This window comes from Lissotriton helveticus, chromosome 2_1 (genome assembly GCF_964261635.1).
Source record: "Lissotriton helveticus chromosome 2_1, aLisHel1.1, whole genome shotgun sequence".
Classification (NCBI taxonomy): domain Eukaryota; kingdom Metazoa; phylum Chordata; class Amphibia; order Caudata; family Salamandridae; genus Lissotriton; species Lissotriton helveticus.
The window spans coordinates 1893731110-1893749204 of NC_136059.1; the positions used below are offsets into that span (position 1 = coordinate 1893731110).

General features: G+C 44.4%; 1 protein-coding gene across 1 annotated transcript in view; it reads right to left on the reverse strand.

Annotated features, from left to right (window-relative positions):
- LOC144820338 (uncharacterized) overlaps window positions 1-17105 on the reverse strand; it is a 60986-nt gene extending 43881 nt beyond the window's left edge. The window contains exon 1 of the mRNA XM_078677905.1: window positions 16985-17105. Within this exon, the coding sequence (XP_078534031.1) occupies window positions 16985-17105 (121 nt within the window). The remainder of the gene's footprint in view (window positions 1-16984) is intronic.
- Between the last annotated feature and the right edge of the window lie 990 nt (window positions 17106-18095).

Below are 18095 nucleotides of genomic sequence, written 5' to 3' on the forward strand. Positions count from 1 at the left end.
TAAGTATGAGATTTAGCTTTTTCGCTGTTTGGTGGTGTTGTGTCGCGTGTTTTTTTGCGGGTGGGTTGGCGCCGGCGGGTCTTGCCTGGGGCTTTCCTGGGAAGGTCTAATACCGGATACAAGTGTTTTGGACAAAATCCATAAGGAACAGCCTTTTTTTTGCCATTTCTTCAGACATCTTGCTCAATGTAGCATTTTGGGGGGCTTCCTGCTGTTCGTGGGTGGGTTGCGGCCGGGGTCTCTGTCGAAGCACTGCTGCGACAGTCTAATCTTGATTGCATTTGCTTTTCAGGAAATCCGTGGTGGAAAACAGGAGTTATGATGATTGATGATGATGACGACCTAGCTGCACAGCGCCGCGTTTGGACCGAAGGCCGAGAGACATTGTAAGTATGAGATTTAGCTTTTTCGCTGTTTGGTGGTGTTGTGTCGGGTGTTTTTTTGCGGGTGGGTTGGCGGGTCTTGCCTGGGGCATTCCTGGGAAGGTCTAATACCGGCTAGAAGTTAGTTGGACAAAATCCATAAGGAAACACCAGTTTTGGCACTTTGTAAGTTAGGGTTCGTTAGGGTTAGCCCTAGCAGCAGGATTGCATGTGTTTAGGGGGGTTCTATTGCAACGCGGTTCTGTTGTTGTAGAGCACTGTTGGAGCGATGCTGGCTATGGATACTTTTGCTTGCAGGCAAGTGGTTTGAATACAATCCACGGTCTGTATTTGGGTCTACTGTTACTTTCAAAGTACGTTTTGTAACCATTTTTCTGCTAGGCATCATCAAAGTGTGACTTTTTGAACCACACAGCGTACATACCTTTTATTTATTTATCAGTGGTATTGTAATAGCACTTCCTGTTTTCCGTTCAATAATTACAGGCCGGGTTTCAGTCAACATCCGCCAGGCAGGCAGTGGACAGGGTGTCTCTTCTGTCAGTGGTCACCACCACATTGATGGACGAAGCGTCAGCTGGAATGGAGGAGTGCCGCCAATAAGAGGAATTGTTTGCTGCATGCAACTTACTTACCAATTTCAACAGGACAACTCCAACAACATACGCAATACAGATACAGTATCCATTGTTGTCTTTTATTCTATGAGTGTGACTGCATGTGCTTACCTTTACTTTGTAACCAAAGATTGTCTGTAAACTCTGTATCTTCAATTATTGTTTGTCCATGCTCTGCTTTTTTTTTCTTCTCTCAACAAAACCTACCCAAAAAGAAACCCCCATTCCCATCCATTTTACAAACCCTAACCCTCTTCCCCCGGGCTGTGTTGTTTTGCTTGATGTCTGACTAAAATGACATCAATAATTCCACACACTTGCTGGGGAGGATAAGGTGATAGCAGCAACAGGCTGGTGAAGGAATACGAGGATATCTTCTAGACTTACTCAGCTTCAGTACTATATCTTCTAGTAGTAGTAGCCAATGTCAAATAAATTCAACGCAAGTACTAGTTATACTTGCAATACTTTACCATTTGTTAGGCTACATTATGGCACTGTTCTAGTGTACTGTCACCTGCTATTTTCTCGATCGTACCGTAACCGTTGTAATGCTACAGTAAGGAGTACAAACAAGGTTTCGTTTTCTTTTTTTCCATAGGCATGCAACTGCCACTGTGTCACACCACTAGTAACACCGCAATGAGGAAATGTCACCCGCCCAGGAATGACAACGTTAATCCCCATTTCACCTGGAGCCAGCCCTGGGCCTAGCCCTAATTTCTAACACAAATTACAGGTAAGATAAGCGTTTGGTGGGAGGTAGTATAATGGAGTATTATTTCGGAGTAGACAAGAGTTTGACGGTTGTACTACTAAAGTCCTACGACTGTTCAGGAAAACAAAGTTACTGTTACACCCCCGCCCCCCACCCACCAGACTGAAAAGCAGTAAAAAACAGGTATGGTCAGATAAAGTAGTTGAAAAATATATTTATTTATCCCTAACAAAATAATCTCCCTCACCCACCCTAACCCCAACGATTGTCTCTGAAACGTCCCAAAACGATCCCAACTCCCAAATCCCACCCCCCAAAAGTCTATAAAAAAAGGGCAAGGGACACTCCACTACTGGAGGGTGCTGGTGCTGGTGCATGATGCGGCATGGGCATCATACTCCTTGCGGAGGGTGGCAAGCTCGGAGCGGAGGCCCTTAACCAAGGTCTTATACCTCAGGACCTCCTGCTCCAGGTTGGACATGCGGACTCGGAGGCGGTGTTGGCGTTCCTTGCAGCTCCTGTGGGGGGCAGCTGGTGTTTCCGGTGCTTGGCGGTGGCGGTCGGCTTTCTTAGCCCGGCTCGGTCCCGCTGGTTTAGTCACGGAGGAGGATGCAGTCGAAGATGTTGCCCCGCTCGACTGCGTGTCCTCCTCCTCCTCCAGGGCCACCAGCCGCCGATACTCGGCGACTGTGGCCTCCAGCCTCCGTTGCCGGGCCAATCTAGCCTGCTCCCTCCTTGTTGTTGATTTGGAAGAAGGAGCAACTATATGAAGAAAGAAAGACATAGTCTGTAACCAATGCTCCTTATTAATAACACAAAGTGATTGAGCCGAAAGTTGGGTCACAGAGTACAAGTAGCAAATTGAAAGCACAGTACATAACTATTGAGGACAGTATCTATGTAACCCTCCCACTTCTGCATCCTTGCTCTAACAGTAGTGGTAGTTTAATGAACTAATTCTACGACCACTATGGACTTCCATTACAGTCGACTATGACAGTACACCAGTCTTATTCTTCTTCTTCTCTCTTGTTTAGGGAAATGGGTACGTTATCTTATGCAAGCCGGCAGAATGACATGGACACAGCACAGTGAAGTTGCACCCGAGAAAAAAAGTTGCACACCATGATGATGGAGACAGACTTGCGTTACTGTACCGGTCCAGTACATGCAGGTGGTGAAGCTATTACTTTTCTATTACGGGTGGCACTGAGAATACTCTGTTACAAGGGCTACTGCTTAATTAATTTACCTTTCACCCTACAGTGCAAATGAGTACTAGAAAAGGAAACTGAAGAAGCTAACTAATTTGATTATCTATCACTTCACATGGGACGTATTTAATGACAGATGAGATGACTTTAGGTGCTTTGCTTAATATTGAGTGAACACAGTGATACACCCACACATGAATGACGTACTACAAGTAAACTAAAGTTATTAAGAGAGGTACGGAGTGTCCACCGTAATAACCAGATATATGCTGTGAATGCAAACGCAATACAAAGTACTGCTACTATTCATGGAAGTATTGGACACATTTACAATTTCTTTTCCTTGCCTTCCCTGCACTGGGACGGACGTGCGGGTGCGGTGGTACATGCTCTTCAAGGTAACACTTACTTCACCTGGCGACCATCTACTCTCTCTAGATACACATTTGCTATGTAAGAGTCAGAGAATACCATGCTCCAGGCATCCATTCATTCAAAGTATACGCACACATACAGTTTCTGTTTCACCCACCCAGGCTGCTGTCCTTCCACCCATCCTTGCTTCATCATTGACCCAGCCATGCACCATACCATATTCTTTCCTTCCCAGCCACCTCTGGGTCCAAGCAAACACATATCGTTCTTCTTTGCCAGCCATCATACAAGTTCGCGTCCCACTTACTTACACCCTTCTTTCGCTTTTCGTTCATCCCATCCATCACGTTCGTCTAAGAACTTATTGGGATTCTTCTCACCAAAAACTTCACAGCTAAGTCGAAGTACATTTCGAGGAGGCTACTACCTGGTTGATTTGTAATTGTAATACACCCGTGCAGAAAGCACACTATGCAGTCTTCAATCTCAATAAGTAAGGAATATATAGCTTACCTGTTTCCGCCACCACCGTTTGATCCCCCACAGGAACGGCCACCAGCTCTTCTACCGCCGCATCCTCCCCAGAGGCCTCCGAGTCCAAGTCCAACACATCAGCCACCTCCGCGCTGGCCCCGTCACCAGATGTTACACCTACAAAGTACATTTAAGAAAGTTAGAATACACCACTCACTACTATATAATATTTGGTCTAGGAGAAATGTTAAAAAAACAGAATACAATGTAATAATTTGTGACTGTCTACTCCATAGTAAAAATGTCCCATTTTCCAGGGAAGGCTGTTGTCTTGCTGCACTTTTATGCACAACTGATGAATGCTTGCTTTTGATTTTTAACACGCACCACTTTTTCTCCTAACAGACAGAAGCTTGACTCCTGAGTCCTAAGAACACGACCAGGATCAAGTTCAAAGTAGGTGAGAGTTCGGCTCGACCACAAGAAATGTGTCCAATTAATCGTCAGCACTAACCACTTTTCCGTTTACAGTTAAATAGTTTTATGACAAAGTAGATTTCAATAAATGTGTTTACTTTTAATAAAGCTTTTACACTTAAATAGACTCTGTGGTTTTTGTTCCTCTAGACTAGAGTGGATGAGCTAAAGGTTTTGGAATTTTTGCAAGCATGAGTGCCTCTGACACTTCTTGACTGTGCTGTGACTCCGTACTACTCTCTTGTCCTGCGTACGATAATCTAGAGATCATTGGGGATCTATAATCGGTGACTTCGGGAGCTGAATGACTCTGCCACACTATCTAGTCAGTAAGGAGACAGTGCATAGAGGTATTGCTGAATATAATGGGAGTCCAATGGAATTGCCAAATGTCCAATCTTAGTTAGCTACACAGACAGACTAATAAAAATAGTCTAGTAATACCACAGGGAGTCATCATATTCGAGGCAGGATAAGAATTTATATTCAGTCTACAAGAAGATCAAAGACGATTTAGAAAAAATCGAATGAGGAACGCTAGGAAAAAATAGGTACTGTTTAGTAAAATGTAAACTTACTGGGGCCAGCAAAGGAGCCCTCGCCTGCCCGATCCTGGCCTGCATCCTCAGCACCCTCCTCCTGTGTCCTCTTGCCCTTGGGGGGAGCTGATGTACAACATGAAAGAAAGAAAAACCATAAAACATGGATGAGATTTTTCAACCAAATCAAACATTTCAAAAGAACAATAACAACATATTTTGGAAAAATAGCAAATAGATAGACAACTATTCCACGGGATCTATCTCATGTGGTATACTACGTTATTCGTATTGCCTGATTTGCGGAACGTTGACTTAGAAAGTTCCTATGTAACTCAATAAACAGACTACTAAAGAGGTTTGCCTAGGCCTGGCACTGCAGGCAGTAGTGCACAACACGTGACAGACAAAGTCCATCCTGCTTGCAGATCAGTGAATACTCAAACTATCAATCCACCCGCCACCACCGCCACTATTTCTTCTGATAGCCATGTGACTGTCTAAAGGAAGGACACTGGACTTCAGTCTGTTGGGGCTGATTTATAAGTCCCTTGCGGAAGTTGCGGCTGATTTTCCTCCATTGTTGCGTGCCTTTTCTGACGCAGCGGCAGAACAAAAGACTCGCCATGGTGTTGGTGCGGCGTATATATTAAAAAAAAAACACATATGGGCATATGGGCGATGCATCACGTTGTAAAGCCCTGCGCCATCAGGGGGCGTTCCGGCGCAAGGGAGGGCGTACCTGCGCAGGAACGAATCCTAAAAGTGGCTGAGGGAAATCTACAAGATGTCAATCAGTCATTTTTATGACAATGATGCATGACTCAAACCCTGCGCGCTTGAAGCCGACGTACGGCTTGATGCAGCATTGGGGAGATAGGGTACCCCAGAGCATTGCTGGAGCTGCGCCATCGTTGGCACGCAACTCCAGCAATGCGCTGCCTTTACGGCACAGATGCGTAAGGCTTCTGTGACGTTTTGGGCCAATGGGTGGTGGTGGCATGGCACACAATTACTGCCGCATCCCTGCTACTTTGCAGGGATGCGCCGGTAATTGAAAATATGACCCTTACTGTCTAGCATTACGCAGTTCTTTTCTTTACAGTACACTGATACATAATTTCTCAGGCCAATGAAATGCTTCTGAACACAACATACAAAACAAAGAAGCATAGTAGCAAGCAAGGCTACTGAGAAGGAGAGCAGTGCACCTGAAAATGAAATGCATAGAAGATTTTGAAATATTATTTACCTCAATGTAATCGGCAGCATTATTGCTCTTGGTAAAGAACAAAGATTTGCAAATAACAGAGCCGGATAAAACAGAGTAGTAAATGTACTACTACTACTACTCACCAAGCCCGGGGACCTCTACGCCGAGCGCGTCCAGCAAGTCCCGCTCCCGGTCCATGACATCGGTCCAGCGGTGGGTGGCCTGGTTATACGTGCGCCGGACCCCAGAGATCTTGTACATGGCCCGGCACACCTTCTCCCACCGCTGGCGGCGCTCCCGGATGCCATAGCCGGTCGCGATCTTGCCGCCTCCCAGGATCGTCTTGGGGAGGCGGCGCTGGACATGGAAGATCAGTGCCGCCACTTCCTCCGCGCTAAAGATCTCCCTCGGGACCACTTGCTCCCCCCTTAAACGCCCGCACGGGAGCCGGGCACGGGGTGCGGGACCCTTCCCCTTCTCAGGGTGCTTCCCGGCTCCCTTTACCATGGTCTGGGCAGAAATAAACTTAAATGATAAAGAAGAAATAGAATAGTGAAGAAGAAAATAAAAGAGTTTAAAAAAGTAGTTTAAAAGTAACTAAAAGCTGCAGAAAACACAAAAATATAGAGCTAGAAAAATAGAGGGTTAGATAATAAGTAAAATTAGATCAAAAAAACTTCAAACAAGCAAAGGATGGCAGAGATTGAGAGAGGATAGAGAAAGCATGCCCAGAACCATAGCAATGAATGAGAAACAAGATGGCCGCGCCCGTTCACGACCGCGTGGGTAAGTTCGCGCGAGATTTTCCTTGCGAGTACGCGCGAACTTGTACTCGCGAGCAGCACACTTTGCGAGATTACACATAGCGGGCGGAAACGGAATTACGTCACGCCAACAAGATGGCCGCGCCCGTGTACGACCGATAGGGTAACTTGGCAAACGAATAGCTAGAAGCGCCTCGCGAACACGCGCAAGATCACGCGAACATACACGTCGCAACAAAAACAATTTTGTATTCGCACGTATTCGCGGCTTCCGAAATCGATCTCGCACGGATTCGCGCCCCAAATAACGCGCGAAATTGCAAAAAAAACGATTTTAGCTAAAATGAAAGCAATGAGCAGGTGCAAAAGTTCAAACTTAACATTAGTAACATTCAAGGTAGTGCTTCCTGATGGGCCCCTCCAGAGTTTGCAACAATTCTATGACCCTGCTATGACCCAAACAGCAGGCTCATAGAATAGCACCATAAAGGTCCTGTAAAAAAAAAAAATCACTGCAACAAATAGCAAATTACAGATAAGGAAGGAAGCAGGTGCCAGCCAGACTGGAACTTTCAAAATTACTGACACATTAATGAAACACAAATTAATTGATGGCAGTTGAAGAAGGGCAGGTGTGCTAGCTTTTTTCAACCACCATAATCTACAGTAATAAATAAACCTAATAGGTGCCTGTGAGGATGTACTAGAGGGTGGCATGGGTGTCCCAGAGGGTGGCAGTGGTGAAACAGAGGGTGCTGTGAACCTGTGATGATAAACCAGACGTAGAAACAACATAGTCGCGGCCGTTGCAAGCCGAAAAGTAAGTTCGCAATTGCGAACTTGTCCCAAAATCGGCGCGAACACGCGCCAACACAAAAAACGGAAAAATCCGCAAGTCCGCTAGAGTTCGCGGATCTTCGCGGATTGCGAATCCGTAAATACGCAAGTTCGCGGATTGCCAATCCGCAAAATCCGCCCATGCTTAGTCACGGACCATGTCATGAATGATGCTAATTCCTAACTATATATGGTCTATAACCTATGGTTTTTTCAGTGAATATATATATATATATATATATTTATATATATATATATATTTATATATGTATATATATATATATATATATATATATATTTATATATATATATATTTATATATGTATATATATATATATATATATATATATTCACTGAAAAAACCATAGGTTATAGACCATATATAGTTAGGAATTAGCATTTAAAAAACCTTATTTTACTCACACAAAACCATTGAAATTCCATATATAGTTAGTTGCACTAACTATATATTGCGCACCCGCAATCCACTGCTGATGATGTCACATATTACATCATTCATGACATGGTCAGTGACATCACTGATGACATCACTGATGACATCTCAAATGACATCACTGATGACATCACTGATGACAACATCCAGTGACTATGTTTCTGTAAAGTTAAAATATGTCTTACATATTGAAGAATGAGTGGATGTATAAGTGTCTGGACGAAGGATTTAGTAGGTGCATGACTGAATGTATGAGTGAGTGATTAAATGTGTCTCACTGAGTGCATGGGTTAGTGACTAAACTGTCTTAATTTGTGCATCATTATGTCTGTTGTTCTGTAAACTGCTGCATGTGTTGATCAGTAGCTATATGAGTAACTATATGGGTTATTGATTGATTGCCCAAGTATTTGCATGGGAGACTGAGTGTGTGTGTGGCTGGATGGGAGGTGTGTGACTCTGTACAGATCAATGTGTACTTGTATCAATGATTGTATAAGAGAGTAAGTATGTGTTAGTATATGGTTGAAAACGTAAGGTGCTCTATGTTTAACTGTATAGAGTAGAAAATGGAAGTGTGATTGATTCTTTACAGGACTGACTAGGTGTGTGAGTAACTCCATGGATGAGTGGCAGAGTGTGAGTGTCTGTATAGGTGTATGAGTGCATATGATTGTGTTGTAAACATGAGTGATTGTATGTATGAATGATTGTATGGGTGAATGAGTGAATGTGTGTGTAGACGTAGGAATCAGTGAGTACGTATGTAGTAACTAGTATTGGTGTGTCAATGGTTTCAAAAATTATACTCTGTTTTTAACACTGTGTGAAACAGAGGTTATATTAAAATGTGAGGAGATGCATTGTATTGTCACATGAATGATATCATCAGTGATGTGGTCATTGATGTCAAATGAGATGTCATCAGTGATGTCATCAGTGATGTCATTTGAGATGTCATCAGTGATGTCATCAGTGATGTCACTGACCATGTCATGAATGATGTAATATGTGACATCATCAGCAGTGGATTGCGGGTGCGCAATATATAGTTAGTGCAACTAACTATATATGGAATTTCAATGGTTTTGTGTGAGTAAAATAAGGTTTTTTAAATGCTAATTCCTAACTATATATGGTCTATAACCTATGGTTTTTTCAGTGAATTTTCAAGGTTTTGTAAATGCTAATTCCTAACTATATATGGTCTATAACCTATGGTTTTTTCAGTGAATTTCAATGGTTTTTTAATAGCAAATATCATAAGCTGTCGAATGTCAAGTACGTGGTAAGAATTTTTTTTTTCGTGTTTATGCACACTGATCTGCTTTGATTGCTGCCCCCCACCCCTCATTTCTATTAGGAGTACTCTCTCTTTGCAGATAGTGAAGGGTAGTTAACGCAGCCCTTTCCCCCTTTGTAATCCGTCGTGCCTGCATTTGATTGATTGTTCTCTTTGGTTCATTCTCTATTTACAAACAAGCACAGAGTCGCAATACTCTGTTTAGTCTTTGCAGATAGCGAAAAATCGTGTAAAAAAACAAAAGGAATCGAGCAAAATCAGTAGGCCACTAATGGGATCTCTTTTTGACCTCGCTAAAATAGAAACATTAGGAACAACCTGTTGAAAATAGCAATGCGTATGTATATAAGCGGCGTTCATTTGTGTTCACAGTACCCCTTGTTGATTGTTTCAATCGAGCATTGAATTGTTCGAAGTTAATTCTCTTAACGATCTTCTCTACCTGCAAACGAGGAAGAATAGGAATATTCTATCTCCCTTTGCAGATAGTGAAGGGTAGGTAACGCAAGCCTTTAACACGTCGTACCTATTTCATTCCTCATTGATTGATTGATTGCCCGAACATTGACTGTTTGGGAATTAGTTCTTTTTGGAGGTATTCCCTGTTTGCAAATAAACGTAGGAAAATCTTTGCAAGTAGTGAAAGGGTACGTAATGCGGACCGTTCTCCCCCGTTGTAATCTGTCATGCCTATCTACTCCCCACTGATTGATGCACCTTTTTCACCCGGACCATTTACTAGAGATACGTCATCTGGCCCGACCAGAGAGCACCCCTAGTGAAAAGGACATATGCAATAATAACGAAGTGATCACTGTATCCTGTTAACAGAAACTTTACCATGAAACAACCTGGAAAGAAAAAAATAGGAAAACGAAAATCAGTAGGCCACTGATGAACATGAACTTTTATTAAACAACGAACAAAGAAACGATAACATAACGTAATGATAAAACCTATTAATGTCCTAGAAACAAGAAAACGTTAAAATATGCCAGTGGTGAGAGACCAGAAAAACAGTAAGAGAAACCAAATCACCCCTCGCTGTCCCACCGCCTGCCACGCCAAAAAAATCGATAGACTAGGGAAAATGCAAGTCAGTAGAACATCCACCCCCACTCTGGAAACTTCCAAGGTGGGGCAGGGTTCCGGCTACGCCCAGCCGGGAGCAGCCCATATAAGGCAGGTCCTGCTGCCACGCCTCGGCCAGGAGATCCTAACGTAGGGTGTAGCCGGAGGAGAGGCCGAGACCAGCGGGACCCGGCCAGGGGATTGCCTTTACAACGCTGAACAGTTGCAGGGGGGGGGAATGTCTCCTCGACCCTCCCCTCTCTCTCCCAGTCCGGCCGCGGTGGCCCTTGAGAGTTGCAGGTAGTCCCGCCACATGCTCTTCCGGTCCGACCACCAACGGTCGGGGGGCCGAGGCCGACGGGATCCGGCTGCAGCCGATAAACCAAGAAACCCGTTCATGGGGCCAGAGCCAGGGGCGTCCGGCCGACATCCACCGGAAGCCCGGCCCGAAGACGGACGGGACACTTCTTTCTTTTATAATGGCTGCGACAACACTGGAGGGGGATGTCTTGCACATGCCTCCGACCCCCCCCTCGTCCTCATCGCCTGGTCCGGCCATAACAAATCTCAAGCGAGACGCCGTGGGGTGCACTGGGAGGGAGAGACGGTGCGAACAGGCCTCTCCCGCCTCCCCAGGTGGAGGCTTCCCAGCTGCACCCTCAGCGCTCCAGGCGGTGGCATCCTAACAACTACAGTGCTGCACAGTTTCGGAACGACCTAGATAACGGTTCTTCCACTGTGGCCATGCTGCAACGTCTCGCCCGGCAGGGTGGAGCCCGTCCGCTCATGTGACCCCGCGATCGCCGGTAGCTGCCGAACTCTCAAAATGGCGGTCGACCTGGCAAGAGCGGGCCCAACATAAAGAAATGGCCCGGTCACTGGTTGACTCCACCACCGTAGTCCTCCACGACCTTGAAGATTCTAGAGGAGCCGCGGGAGTCTCCGACCCCCGATGGGGAATGACTGCCATGATCGCCCGTGGAGTGACGAAACTGTATCCGCGGGACGTCGGCGCTCCCATGCTGGCGCCAGCCTCACTTTGAATTACTACAATCCTGCAGACCTCACTTCCGGTGAAAGCACAGTGTGACCCGGTAGGAAAAATTATTGCACCCCCTCCCCTTTTTGACTGATAGTTCAAACCACCGATCCTTTCCTTTGCCCTTTTAACGGAACTTTGGACTGCCTCCCCCTCTTTTACATTTTCTAGAGAAAACAAAACATTAACCACTACTTTAGCATAGCAGTTGACACCAGAACTGTTTTCAAATTGAAAACCAACAACATCTTCAACAGAATCCTTTTTGTTTCTGCTGTGACCCTGCTACAGCACAGGCATTGTCCCCAGCAGTAATTCTGCAATGCCGGTAAGAATAGCTGTGGTGCCTACTGGACTCACTCACCCCCGCGGCGCCCCACGCCGTTTTTTGCTGGGCGGCAACTTACTAGACATCACTTTCGTGCCATCTAGATTTCAGCGCGTTCTGCTGCCTTGGAACTATTCGCACAACAGACCGCTACTGACAAGAATATTTCATTATTGGTGCTGTCAATTTCAATAAATCTATTGGATAATTAAAAAGAAATTGCCACGGTCTCTTCGTTGTTTAAATGTTTTTACTGTTTTTGTTTTGTTGTATATATTTATATGTTATTAAAGTTTTATATTCCTACTACTTTGTTGGAGTGCTATATATTTTTAATGTGACACATAATTGTAAAAACTTTGATGTACAAAGAGTCATTCCTGGAATCTTCCGCTTCAGGCTCGGTCCCCTCCCCAATCACAATACAGGATGGTTTTCAGATAGTAGGAACGCGTGTGCTGTGACGGATCACATCGGGTGTGGGCCTTGATCTACTATAACTCCTTTGAAGAGGGGTGATTCTTTACAGCTGGGGCCATAAACTACATCTGCAGGGCTAGCTGATAGCCTAGGACCGGCCTGGATATTCGGACACAGAGGAAGAGGAGTGTCAGAGGGTGCGGTAGTGAATAGGGCAAAAGGGAGGTGTCGGGCGGGCACAGAGTGTGATTCTCAGGGAAGAGCAGCGCAGATGGGGGAAGGTTTATTGCCCATGCATAAGACAGAGAGCGGTGGTGACCAGTGCCTGGGGGAGATGCTTACGAGGGTGAGGAGCCATGCTACGAATCGACAGCGTGCAGAGAGTGGGTCTGGTCAAGACATCTAAAATGGCTGCCGTGCACGACAAAAGTGTGGCATTTGAAAAAAGACAAGATGGCGCAGACAATGTTTTTCAACACTTCCTGATTTCCTTCGAATCGAACGTTAACAGACGTTGGGGCATATTACCAAAGTTAAGCGATATTTATCCCTAACGATGCATTGCAAAGATTTTTTTACCGTCAGAAATTATCGCAGATAAACCTTGCTATTATCAAAGTTTATCGCAAATACGATAAAAACCGACCGCAATGCATTAATATCGCTGAAAACTCAGCGATATTCATGCATTACCGAGCTAATCCTCTTAGCCATGTTATCCACCTCCCATAGGATAACATGGCTAAGAACTGCTCAGGGCAGCTGTTACTTTTTGGAGATATTCGCGCTTATCTCGAATATTTCCAAAAGTTGATAATAGGAGATAGCGATGTTAGCGACTGTTTCCAGTCGCTAACATCTTGGCATGCCCACTTTGCATGTCATTAGTGATAAATATCACTCACATGCAAAGTGGGGCCCAAGATGGTCGCTATCTCCTACTAGCCGTCGCTAACTGGTGTTAGCAACAGCTAGGTAATACAGATATAATTTTATCTCCGCGAAGCGGAGCGCTGTTACAGATATATATCTTGTTTTTGAACGTTAATTTCTCAAAATGCACTGAAGCACATATATTGAGACCTAGCAAAGGCACATCGGGCTACCAGTCCCTAATATTTTACCAAGTTTCGTGCAAATCCATTCAGCCGTTCGATTATTATTATTATTTATTTTTTTTGCCCCGCGGGGCCCTTTTAAAACCTCCACATCAAACCTAGGGGATCAGCGAGGATCTACTATGCCCCCTTATGGTCATTTGCCCCTTCGCTTTGGCCTCCTCTTGTCTCTCGATCCTACCGAGAGACAAGATGGCGGCCGCTACGGACTGTTTGGAATGTTTACAGACACCGGAGAGCCAATCAGCTTCGCTTCGCAAAGCTCCGTAACGCGAAAAGTACGCGAAGCGGTGCGCTGTTACAGATATATATCTTTTTTTGAACGTTAATTTCTCAAAATCCACTGAAGCACATATATTGAGACCTAGCAAAGGCACATCGGGCTACCAGTCCCTACAATTTAGCCAAGTTTCGTGCAAATCCATTCAGCCGTAAGATTATTATTATAATTTTTTTTTTTTGCCCCGCGGGGCCCTTTTAAAACCTCCACATCAAACCTAGGGGGTCAGCGAGGATCTACTATTCCCCCTTATGGTCATTTGCCCCTTCGCTTTGGCCTCCTCTTGTCTCTCGATCCTACCGAGAGACAAGATGGCGGCCACTACGGACTGTTTGCGGCCACTACGGACTGTTTGGAATGTTGACAGACGCCGGAGAACCAATCAGCTTCGCTTCACAAAGCTCCGTTGCGCGAAAAGTACGCGTCCTAGGCCGCTGCCCGGTCCGCGCTTACAGATATATATCTTTTTTTAAACGTTAATTTCTCAAAATCCACTGGAGCACATATATTGAGACCTACAAAAGGCACATCGGGCTACCAGTCCCTACAATTTTGCCAAGTTTCGTGCAAATCCATTCAGCCGTTCGGGCTAAAAGTGAGGCCAACCGCCCTATGGAAATTAACATGGGAAAAACGCGTTTTGGGACCCCCCTTTTTTCTCAGCCCCCCCTTGACGAACCCCCCCCAAATTTTCAAAGGCTGCTCAGAAACAAAATGTGCCATTTTCCTGAAAATTGCAGCCAATTCCGTCCACAAACGGCAAAGTTATTAGACATAGAATTTTCAAAAATCCCATAGAGAAAAAATCCTAACTATATATACCTACTGGCGACCGCCAGTAGGTAATATATATATATATATATATATATATGTATGTATATATATGTATATATATAATATATATATTGGGTGACAAGCCTGTCAAGTGGCCAGAGTTTCATGGGCAAGGACTTCTGCCCTAACTCTCACGTTTCCAAAGGATTGGATCACTTTGGCCCCCGCATCCCAAGTACAGCATGGTACTGCTGTGTGGAGAAAACAGTCTGTGATTACACGGGGAGACCAACTAACTACAATGAAGTCTCCGGTACTGCAGGACTTGATACGATGCGGTAAGGCGCTGAGGACCCTGAAGAAGAATACATTTTAACAGTGACATTGGGACATCAAATTTGCATATATTTACGCTGTTTAATTTATCCAGCACTCACTATGAGATTTAAGCAGTTACCTGAAAACGTTTTCCCCTTCAGCCGTGATGGTGCAATATGGGAACCGCAGTGTGCCGTGCAGGACTGCAATGACGATTCGAATAATGTATCTGAGCTGGGCTTCCACCAATGGGAGCGTAATCACTATCTGAACAACGGACTGATGCAAACCACTGATGCATGGCATATGAATAAGGCAGTTCGCCGAAACGCGTCATGCCAACAGTGTTTCATTAAACGCATTCTTCCAGGAATCCCCGCTGGGTCTATCCGGTTTCTGGTATGAAGAGAAATCTTTTGGTGGATATTGTGCGCGTTGGCCCCTGATGCGCTTGGGGGACCCGCCTGTCAAGTGGCCAGAGTTTCATGAGCAAGGGCTTCTGCTCTAACTCCCACGTTTCCAAAGGATGGGATCACTTTGGCCCCGGCATCCCAAGTACAGCATGGTACCGCTTTATGGAGAAAACAGTCTGTGATTGAACGGGGAGACCAACTGACTACAGTGAAGTCTCCAGTACCGCAGGACTTGATACGATGCGGTAAGGCGTTGGGGACCCTGGAGAAGAGTTCATTTTAACAGTGACATCGGGACAGTAAATTTGCACATATTTAGGTTGTTTAATTTATCCAGCACTCACTACGAGATTTAAGCAGTTACCTGAATACGTTTTCCCCTTCAGCTGTGATGGTGCAGTCTGGAAACCACAGTCTGCCGAGCAGGACTGCAATGACGATTCAAGCAATGTAACTCAGCTGGGCTTCCACCAATGGGAGCGTGATCACTATTTAAACAATGGACTGATGCAAACCACTGATGTATGGCATATGAATAAGGCAGTTCACCGAAACGTGTCAAGCCGACAGTGTTTCAATTAATGCATTCTTCCAGGAATCCCCTGTGTCCCTCCAGTTTCTGGTATGGAGAGAAATCTTTTGGTGGATATATATATTTGATACCAGTCCTGTCAACAAACAATGACAGGTGCTGACTCCGTGGGAATATAACACAGCAAGATTATTCCAATATCGAATAGATGGCCTAGACGCGTTTCGACGGCGAGCCGCATTGTTCACTACATCGGGTGCCATTGAAATCCATCACTATATAGTGAAGCCTCTTGGTTGGTTGTCACAGCAACCATGCATAATAGTAAACATAGAAGTTACATATATGAATGAAAAAAATCAGTGCATATAAATAATATAATTGTTATAGATTGTATCTTGATTAGCACAGGAATATTATGACAGAAAAAATTATATAAAAAAAATAAAATTATAAACTGAAAGCTAGTCATTATAGCATTGTGTCAAACCCAGGGCATAGACCCTGTAAGACATACAAGGAAGACAGACTAAAGGTTAATCAATCTCTTCTAACCCTCAAAATTCTGCATTTTTCCAAACACACAAACAGAATGAATGTGAATATGGTAAATTTACCGGATTCCCCAAAAAAAATGTGAAAGAGGCAGAATGTGCCAAAGTAACGATCTAGGATGCCTGCATATGTACTGAGCGGAACATGCTATACATTTGATTCCATATTTTTCTGGTTGCATCTAAGACTATTGCATCTAGTTGAGCTTTTTGATACATCCTAATTGTATAATCAAGCCCCAATGGGCAAATTGAACCTACTGTCAAGGACTAAGCGGTACCACCCAAGTGGGCAGGTAGGAAATCCCCCGCAATATATACAAAAAGCACCACTGTGGGTAAAAAATGGAGGGCATACATCGCTGTAAGGGTATAGTGTGAATAACCTAAACAACTAAAGAGTATTAAATTAGAAAGCTAAGTGATGTGAAAATGGGCCTAAAGGAAAGGGGCAGGACATGGAACGGGACAAGCAGCAATAGACTACAAATGTACACTTACCGCTTCATCTGCATTCATCCCATACGGAATTTTGGAATTCAGTAAGATAATGTATCTGTATTCTAACCTCCTAAGTGTCAACTGTCTGTTCCCGTCCCTCAGGTTCTTGGGGATGGTGTCGATCACAAAGAAGGAGAGGTCTTTAGCATTGCCACCATGACACAAATTTATTTATCTGGCGACTGGGTAGCTAGGGTCATCATTGGCGATGGCCATGAGATGTTGTAGTATGCAGACATATACTGGGTGAATGATACTACCCACATACCATTTGTTGCAAGTGCATTTAAGGACATAAATAGCAAAATCACTTTTGCAAGTGTAACTGCCTCAGATTTCATAAGGTGACTGTCTAAAAGGTGTTTGCACTGTTCTGGCATTGACACCATGCCGACAGGCATTACATTTTGAGCATCTCAGGAAACCTCTTTGTGATCTCAGCCAATCAGACCCCTTTCTAACTGTGAGTGAGTTGCATACAAGTTCTTTACGCATTGATTTTACTCACCTGAAAGATATAGGCGCAAGTGGGGCTGATGACAGGGTCACTGCGAACTGTTCTCCAGTGTTTGTGAAGTATCTTGCGGAGGGTTGCATAATATGTGTTGTAGCTTGTGATGAGTGTTGGGGTTCCTACAGAGCTGTTGGTGTTTTTGATCTTACTTTTGATGGAATTAAATAATAGATCTTCTCTTTTAGTATTTCTAGTTTTGGCACTAGCAGTAGCTAATGTTTCTGGGCTGTAACCTCTGGACTCTAGTCTCCAAAACAAATCATTGGTGGATTCCCTCAGACCGGCTTTAGTGCTACAGTTTCTCTTCAATCAGAGGCACTCAGCATATGGAATGCTCTCCTTGAGTCTAGTAGAGTGGAAACTACTAGCATGAAGAATGGAGTTTCCTGAAGTGGGCTTTCTGTATGTCCGAAGGGTGTATCTTGTTGTTATCCACAAACACTTCTAGATCTAAAAAGTTTATGGACTCTGTACTGGTGTTACAAGTGAAGACTAGATTCAGGTTATTGACATTGAGTTCTTCTGCAAAGCTACTCGCAGCTTCCTGAGACCCCTGCCAAAGAATTAAGATGTCATCTATGTACCTCACATACAAAATGATGTTTTCTGTCTTTACTTTTTTGTGTGATGTCATGAGTACCTGCTGCTCCCACCAGCCCATATGCAAATTCACATATTTGGGGGCGAAGCAGGTACCCATGGATGTGCCTTGTAGCTGTTTTTAAAAAAGGTTTCTCAAAAACAAAGATATTGTTGTCAAGGCACCATTCAGCCATTTGTTGAAGCATAGATGTGTGTTGGTACAAGTGTATAGGGCTCTTTCCCAAATAGTAACCTAATGCATTTAGCCCATCTCTGTGTCTGA